At 51.7% G+C, this 8,545-nt stretch overlaps 1 protein-coding gene across 7 annotated transcripts in view; it reads right to left on the reverse strand.

The window, feature by feature from the left end:
• Positions 1 to 831: 831 nt before the first annotated feature.
• Positions 832 to 8,545, reverse strand: part of Sema4a (semaphorin 4A) — a 24,306-nt gene continuing 16,592 nt past the window's right edge. For 6 of the 7 annotated variants that reach the window (XM_031374391.1, XM_031374387.1, XM_031374389.1 and 3 more), the window contains 5 exons: positions 5,637 to 5,817; positions 3,450 to 3,568; positions 3,178 to 3,335; positions 2,706 to 2,803; positions 871 to 2,141 (listed from right to left, as the gene is read on the reverse strand). In XM_031374391.1, the coding sequence (XP_031230251.1) occupies positions 1,549 to 2,141; positions 2,706 to 2,803; positions 3,178 to 3,335; positions 3,450 to 3,568; positions 5,637 to 5,817 (1,149 nt within the window). In that variant the 3' untranslated portion in view covers positions 871 to 1,548. Of the gene's footprint in view, positions 2,142 to 2,705; positions 2,804 to 3,177; positions 3,336 to 3,449; positions 3,569 to 5,636; positions 5,818 to 8,545 lie in introns of all 7 variants that reach the window. The other variant, XM_031374386.1, reaches the window with a different exon arrangement.

The raw sequence follows: 8,545 nt of genomic DNA on the forward strand, positions 1-8,545 counted from the left end.
AAAAAAAAGCCAGACTTAATGGCGATCTTAGAGAGGTCACAGAGTAGAAAGTGGGGAAAGCGATACCACGGGGGCTCAAACAGAGCCAGGGAGGGGCAAACGGGAGGCCACGGTGGGCTCTGGTGTTGTTCATTGATATAGGAAAGAGAAACCAAGTTCGAACTAAATAGGTAAAGTTATGGGAAAGGTTTTTGGCTTTTTGGTTTTGATGTTTTAAGCTATTTTTGTAGCCCAAGTTGGCCTCTGCTAGTTTTTAGCTCTGGGTTCTCTTGCCTCTGCCTCCTGAGTGCTGGGATCACAGATAGATGCCCCTAAACCCATGTGTTCAGTTTTACATGGCCTGTGCACCCCTGTAGTCAGGCGGAGGGAGGCCGCTCAGCAAAGTAGGGCCCTGCTGGGAACTACACTAGAAAACAGAGGTTAGGCAGGCGGCTGCTGCTGCTGCTGCTGCTGCTGCTGCTGCTGCTGCTGCTGCTGCTGCTGCTGCTGCTGCGTCTGGCAACGAGAGGCGTGGAGAAGTGTGGAGACAGACGGATGGGGCCAGGGTGGGGGTGGCTGTGGAGCACCTCCAGAAACTGCGGCTTGGGGCAGAGCTGAGCTGGAGTCACGATGAGCGTGGGAGTGCTGGGGACAGCAGGTGTGGCAGCCAGAGAGTCTCGCACGCAGGCACGCACGAACTGCTGAGGCTGGTCTGCTCAGTCCTAGCTCTGCCGGGAGCCCAGGGAAGGACTGGCTGGGGCAGGCAGAAGCTGCAAAGTGTCACCCACAGGCCTGATCCTCACAGCTACCCTGATGGGAACATGGCCATAAGAAAGACAGCACACTATAAGCTTTGCTTAAAGCTTATATCTTTTTTTTTTTAATAAAAAATAAATTGTCTGTCACAAGCAGTTTTTTGAATTTCAAAACAAAGGGAGGAGAGGAAGGACGAGGTCAAGGGTCAGCCACACTAGACAAGTGAACAAGGCTCAGATTATGCCCACCATTCTAGCCAGGGCAGAGACAATAACAATCTGTCCAAACTGAAGCAAGAAGGAAGGTGGTTAGACTTCAGAGATGACTTCCCAAACAGTACGGCATGATGGTAAGGGAAACCACAAGGGGCCAACTCCGTAGAGAATCTTGGAGACCCCGGAGAAGAGGGTGGGCTGGTGTTCGAAGCAGCAGCTGCTTCCAGAGCGGCAGCTTTCAAGATGGAGTTTGCAGGAATAGCCCTAGCTTGCTTGGATGCTTAGGTTTGTCGCCACAGAATCCTAGACAGCCGCACCTTTCAGGGTCTCCTGGAGCATGTTTGTTACAGCAGGGCTCTTGGGGTCGATCAAAATCAAAGAATCCTGCCTGGCCCTTCCTGTCACGGCACAGGTATGTGTATGGAGACAGCCCAATGTGCTTGCAGAAGGGAGAGTCCCACAGGGGAGGCCCTACTGGGTGCTGTAGGTGACACACATTAGCAGGAGAGCCTCCTACCCTGGTCAGAGTGACACTGTGCCTGGCATAGCCAACATGGCCAGCAGCTTGCTCTGCTCAGCTCCCGATCTGTGTCTCGCTTTAAGCCACTTCGGCGCCCAGATGGTTGTTGTCGGCATCTACGTCACTGGCAGAGGTCCTGTGGTCTTTGGAGGGCTGGAGGTGCTGGTCCCTGCTCAATGGTGCCTTTTCTCTGGTGGGCAGCATCCCACAGCCCTGAACCTTACCCCGAGCCCGCAGCGCCCCCAGTGGGGAAGCGAGGAGGAGAGTGAGCACACCCAAGAGCACGATGGCCAGGAGGACAGTAACGATGAGAAAATGGGGCCAGTAGGACCGCTGGGCAGCCAGGGAAGCTCCACCGCCGACCCTGGTCAGCGGGACCTGCACACGTTCCCGGGGAACGCCCGCCAGCTCAGGATCCAGCGCCAGGGGCTGGTCCTGGCTGTCTACCCAATAGGAGACCACAGGGTATGAGTAGCCATTCTCAGTGGCCACGCACTGGTAGAGGCCCCCAACGCCATCCTGCGGCAGCAGCAAGAGGGAGCCATTGTAGACCGTAGAAGAGGCTTCTGGGATTTTGGCTCGGCCGTGACTCCAGTGATAAGAGGCCAGTGCTGAAAGGTGGGGACAGGGCAGCTCCAAAATGGAGTTGGGGACTGTCAGGACTTCTTTAACTGGAGAAGAGCAAAGAGGTGACATGTTCAGTGGGGAGGGAGGAAGGAAGGCGGGAGAGCCAGCCTTACTTATATCTGGTCTCACTCTGTAGCCCAGGCTGGCATTGAACTCTTAGTAATCCTGGTGTCTGGGACTCCTCCTATGGACCTCCATGCCTGTCTGTCTTCTGATTCCATTTCAGCTCCGAAGCTCAGGGCTCAACCCTTCTCTGTCTCCAGGCTAAACCCCAAACTAGCCCCCAGTCCTTTCTCCATCTGACTTCCAGCCAGGTCAACCCTTCACTTCTGAGATCAGCCAAGATTGGCCCTGTTCAGAGCGGCGTGGCTGTAGGCAGCCTCCAGTATTACTAATTCCAAGTCAGACACCAAGCCCAACTGGAACCCTAGTCTGGCCTCCAGCTCAGCATGCCTCTCCTGTCTCAGTCTATTTCACACTGTGACTCGGTGTGACTCGGGAACTTAGGTCTCAGCCTAGGCAGGTGCTACAGAAGCTATGGGTCAGAAAAGCCTGTCCTGCCTGAAGCTCTCCAAGTGCCTGGTCACCTCCTCCAGTCCCACACTCACTAAGTTGAAGGGGGCTCTGACGCCGGGGGCTCCTGGCCATGGGGCCACGGGTGCATGCCCACTCCGGGTTGCCGCGCTCCATGTCCTGATTCCAAGTCCTGAGAAGACAAGGCAAGCAAACTCAGCTCTTAAAACACACCAAAGGGGGTGGGAGTGGGAAAGAAGGGAAGAAGGCCAGGTAAAAGAAAGCTTTGGCCGGGCGTGGTAACGCACGCCTTCAATCCCAGCACTTTTAGGCAGAGGGAGGCAGATTTCTGAGTTTAAGACCAGCCTAGTCTACAGAGTGAGTTCCAGGACAGCCAGGAAACCCCATCTCAAACAAACAAACAAACAAAAAAGAAAAAAAGAAAAGAAAAAAAAAAAACTGGAGCCAGAGAGCTGGAATCTGGGAGTGAGAGCATTGGTGCCCTTTTGAGGGCAGAGAAGCAGTAACAGAAGCTGAGAAGGAAAGCCATGCAGGACCAGCACTGACCGGTTCAAGCCAGACAGAAGGCTGCAGATTCTTGTTTCAGGGTCCCAGGCACAGTGAGGGTCCCTGGCAAGAACACAGTCCACACAGCTCTCGTAGACACTGCAATTGGCCCTGGGAACTCTCCAGATGCCTCCAGAGAAGCCTGCAAACACTGCACCCTGGGAAAGAGATGAGGGGTGTCGGGAGCCCTAGCACAGTGGCCCGGGCTCCCCAGGTGCTCCCCAAGAGGATGACCGACGGACCAACAGTGTTCTCTTCAGGTCCCTTCTCACCTGGGCGGGGGCCAGCTGCAGGTTTCGAACAGGCTCAGAGTCAGGGCTTAGCTGGATCTCCTCTACAAGATAAGCTCTGCTGTTCTGAGGCACCACAGCCTTGTGCAGGGACCCCGTGGCTGCAGAGACAAGAGACAAGGTAGAACTTCTTCCTGCCACTGCCCTCACACACCTCCCCAGCAAGATGGCCACAGGGCACGCAGGCCACCCAGGCCCTCCACAGGCCCAGCGCTGGAGGGCTCTCCTGGCAGTCTTTCTTTCCTTATATGTGTTGTTATGTAGGCGTGCGTGCACGCATGCGTGTGGAGGACATAAGTCAAAGCTGTGTGTTTTACTCGGTCACTCCCCACTGTCTTCTGAGGCGGGATTGTTCACTGAGTTTGGAGCTCACCGATTATCTTATTATTATTGTCAATAAGCACCGGAGATCCTGTCTGCCCCACCCTTTACCCCCACTGCTGGGTTTACGGGTACCCAGTGCAGCACCCAGCCTTTACATGTGTTCTGAGCATCTGAATTCAGGTCCTTACAACTGAGTCATCTTCCCAGCTTCTGTCTGTGTCTTTTTTTTTCTAGTATTGGGGTAAAGGAAGGGTTAAATCCAGGGCCTCTCAAGAGGTAGGCCCTTGAGCTACATTCCCAGCCTTTGCCTCCCCAGTGCTGGGATTAAAGGCATGCGCCACCACTGCCCGGCCTCACCACCCTTTAAATGTTTGCATCTTCCCAGAACTCAGAAATATGGGGTAGGAGAATCACGAACACACGCCACCATGCCTCAAGCCTGGTTTTATGTGGTTTTATGTGGGATCGAACTTAGGGCTTCACGCACTGCAGACAAGCACTCTGGCTGCTGGGTTGTGTGTCCTCAGCCCCACTATTTCTGAATAAACAGAAAAGAATAAAGATCCAGAGGGCAAGGCAGTTCAAAGATGGCAAGACAGGAGACCCTTGGCAGATCAAGCTGAGAAGGGAACAGGAGGCTGGGCTGGGAGAGCCAGAGAGGTCCTATCCCAATGCTTACTCATCCTTTAGGAAGCAGGAGGACCAGGGTCCTGAGCCAAGAATGAGAGTGGGCTCAGGAGAGAGGGATGGATCTAACAGTCTGGAAAGAGGAACGAACGGTCGTCTGGGGAGTGTGTTAGACTGCCAGCCAACTGAGGGCGGGTACTTTCCTGGGAGGAAGGCACTGGGCTCATTCACTCTTCCAGGCCATGCTCAAAGATCCATCTCTACTGTGCCTGTGCTGAGCATAGAGTAGGAAAAACAGAGACAAAAATTCCCAGGCTTGTGGAGTGGGTGGAGGCAGACCATAACTGTTCTGAATGAGAAAACTACATAGCGCACTAGCTGTAAATTAGAAAGTCAAGTGGAGCAGAGCAAGGGGACCCTGTGTGTATATGTGGAGAGGAAACAGAGTAAGGGGATCCTGCTGAGGGTAGGGGGTGATGGGAGAGTGGGTCTGCCTTCCTTAGTGACAGGGTCTTGTTCTGCTACTCAGGCTAGCTGCCAACTTTTGGAAGTAAATTCTTTTACTTTTCAGCCAGGTCTCACTATGTAGCCTGACACTCACTAAGTAGGCCAGGCTGGCCCCAGCACTCACAGAGATCTGCCTGCCTCTTTCTCCCAAGTGCTGGAGCTAAAAGCATGTACCACCATACCATGTTTGTTTTTCTTTTTCTTTTTTCCAAGACAGGGTCTTATTCTATAGTCCTAACTTGGGAGTTAGAGGCAGGTGGATCAGAAGTTCAGGGTCAGTGTTAGCTACATAGTAAGTTGGAGACCAGCGTGGGCTGCATGAGACTGGTGGGGAGCGGGGGGAGGCCTGGCTTCTACCCTTCCCCAGGTCACCCTTGATGACCCCTTCAGTCAGTCACACTTCCCTCCCTACCCACTCCTCCTGCCTCTGATATGGCTCCTCCCAGAAGGCAGGCAGCGCTTTCTAAGACTGGAATACATATAGACTCGGGTCTACATTCCCCAGCCGATGGAAAGCTCAGAAAGGCTACAGACTGGATTGTCTTGCCACGCATGGCACTGCACTTCCTAAGTCCAGCAGGGGGCTCACACACTAACTATCTGTTAAATTATGAACTGAACATGGGGATGGACTCAAAGGCTTCCTGCCTTAGCCTGGGTTTGTGTCCCTGCTGTGGTCATGCCAGGTATATTCTGGAAGCCCATACTCACAGGTGCCCAGGTACATGACCACATGGCTGCTCCCATCAAGGCCCTGAGCTGCTTCCACCGCAAGCCTCGTGTACTCCACGCCAGACTTCACCAGCAGGGGTGTTCCTACCACGTGCTCATCCATCAGAAAATGGTCCTTCATGAAGGTCAACGCTTTGTCAGAGGAGGGGCCCATGGAGCACTGGAGGAGGAGGGAAGCAGAGTGTGTCAGCTCCTGAGTGGGTACACCCCTCCCTCTCCCACCCCTGGCTTTGCCATCTTTCCTCAGATGGTGAGTAAAACTCAGACCCAGAGCTCCTTGGCTCTCTGTGAGGTTGAAAATGCCTATTCCTTGAAAACTAGCCAGCGAGGGGCGGGGCCAGTATGCCCCGTGGATAGGGTCAGCTGTTTCACTGTCCTGCTCTTCAGTGCCTACATCAATGCCAGCGCGAATCAAGGTAAAGGGTCCTTCAGGCAAGCACCCAGCTTTCCTATGTCTGTGGTCCCTGGCAAGGCAGTCGGTGACAGAATGGAGGTGTGACAGAAACGGGCGGTGTTGCTGTTTTGCGTGAACTTGCTGCGTGACTTGGGGGAGTTCCTCCTCCATTCTGAGCCCTCTTTCACTCATACCCGAGGGTGTTAGACCGGCTGTTCCTTCAAGGCCCTGACAACTGGAGAGAGTCTATGCTCAAGATTTAATTAATTGTCCTTCCTTTCCAAGAGCATCATTCTGAGGCCAGTCCCAACTGTTACCTACAAGTGCCGTTACTCTAAGATTACACAAGGTACTTCATCTCTTGGAGCCACAAATACCTGTAAAAGTGAGGGGACATCTATAACCCCATTTTTGTGCCAGCAAAGAATGTATGTACCTATTTTTTTTTTGCCTCCTCCTATGGAGATTTTCTAAATCATTTCACTTTATTGTTTTTTCTTTGTGTATATGTGTGAATGAGGACACACCTGTGAGTGCAGGTACTTGTGGAGGTCAGAGGGCTCACATCCCCTGGAGCTGCCCGACAGGGATGCTGGGAACCAACTTCAGGTCCTTTGCAAAAACCAGTAAGCACTCTTAACCATGGAGCCACCTCTCCAGCCTCTCAAACACTTCGAAGTTCCAGACATGGCCTTGGTGTACAGCCCAGGCCAGCCTTGAACTCTCAATCTACCTCCGTCTCCTAAGTACGGGAATCACAGGTGTGAGCTGCCACATTCTATGTGGGTATGCACACAGCCAAGGAACGCCAGATTTGTGGGTAAAACTGCAAATAAGGCAAGCTGAACTGCTAAGAAAGAAAAGAAACACAGACCCAGGAGGAAGCCAGGTGTGGTGGCATATGCCTTTAATCCCAAGACTGGGAAGACAGACTGTGAGTTTGAGGCCAGCCTGGTCTACAGAACAAGTTCCTGGACAGCCAGAGCTATATAATAGAGACCTGACTCCACACTCCTCTTCCCCCATACTTTTTATGTAACTTTATCTTTATGTATATGGGTGTTTTTCCTATATATATTGGTCTGTGTACTATGTGCATGCCTGATGCCTAGGAAAGCCAGAAGAGGGTGTTGGATCCCCTGGATCTGAGACATCTTTCCAGGCCCCGATTTGTTTGTTTATTTATTTATTTATTTATAACTAAAAAGAGAGAAGGGGGAGAGGGAAGAAAATGAAAAAGCAAAAAGCAAGCAAACAAAAAACACCAAAGAGGAAACAAAAACAATTCAAAGAGAAGAAAATGTCAGAGAAAATCTCCTTTTCCTGAGAGGAGGAGGGAGCTATCTTGTTTCCTGAAATAAGGAGTCCTTACATGAAGAGAACAGGCAGGTAACACACACATCCCACGGGAGGAGTAGCCGACCTCAGTAAAGCAGCCACCCCACCTTCAAATCCGACTGGACTCTGACCAAGTCTCTAATCTAACAAGTGCACATTTACAAGAATACTGACCTGAGCATGGTGACTCAAGCCTGTAAACCCAGCACTGAGGAAGCACAAGAAAGAGAATCAGGAACTCAAGGCCGTCCTTAGCTAAGAGTCCTGGAACAGTGTGGGCTACATGAGACTCTGTGTACACACACAAACACACACACACATACACATACACAGAGACACACACATAGAGACACAGACACACACACAGACAAGCACACAGAGACAAGTACACACAAGACACACACATAGAGACACACACACAAACACATACACAGACACACACATACACACACAAAGACATTCACACACAGGCTCACACTCCCTCTAGGTAAACTACACCGCTGAACAGCACTGGGATCTACGAGGAACCACTCTTAGGACAAGGAAGTAAAGTGAAGAACAAAGAGTGGTGGAGCAGGGGTGGGCTCACTGAGAATGCTGCTGCTCTTCAGAACCAGAGCTTGTCTCCCAGCACCAATGCTGCATGGCTTACTGTGACTCCAGCTCCAGGAGACTGACGCTCTCTTCTGGCCTCTGCAAGCTCCTTCACACATGTAGCACACCCAGAAACACACACATGTACATACACATAAACAAAAATAAAAAGCCTGGCTATAGATCTTAAAAAGAAAATAAAATATAAATTACAAAACACTTAATAGAACACTCTACTACAACCTATAGATCTTATTTGGATTTTGACTCAAGTAAATAAACCATATTTTTTTAAATTTGGGGACTGGGTAGCTAGATGGTGGCAGCACACACTTTAATCCCAGCACTTGGCAGGCAGAGGCAGGCAGATCTCTGAGTTCGAGACCAGCCTGGTCTATAGTGTGAGTCCAGGACAGCTAGGCCTACACAGAGAAACCCTGTCTCAGGGGGGAAAAAGAGGTGGGGAGACTGGGGGAATGTATGGGGAGTCTGGGAAGTGTACGGGGAAGCTGGGGAAATGTATGGGGAGACTGGGGAAATTTATGGGGATGCTGGGGGAATG

Source organism: Mastomys coucha, unplaced genomic scaffold (assembly GCF_008632895.1).
Source record: "Mastomys coucha isolate ucsf_1 unplaced genomic scaffold, UCSF_Mcou_1 pScaffold16, whole genome shotgun sequence".
NCBI lineage: Eukaryota > Metazoa > Chordata > Mammalia > Rodentia > Muridae > Mastomys > Mastomys coucha.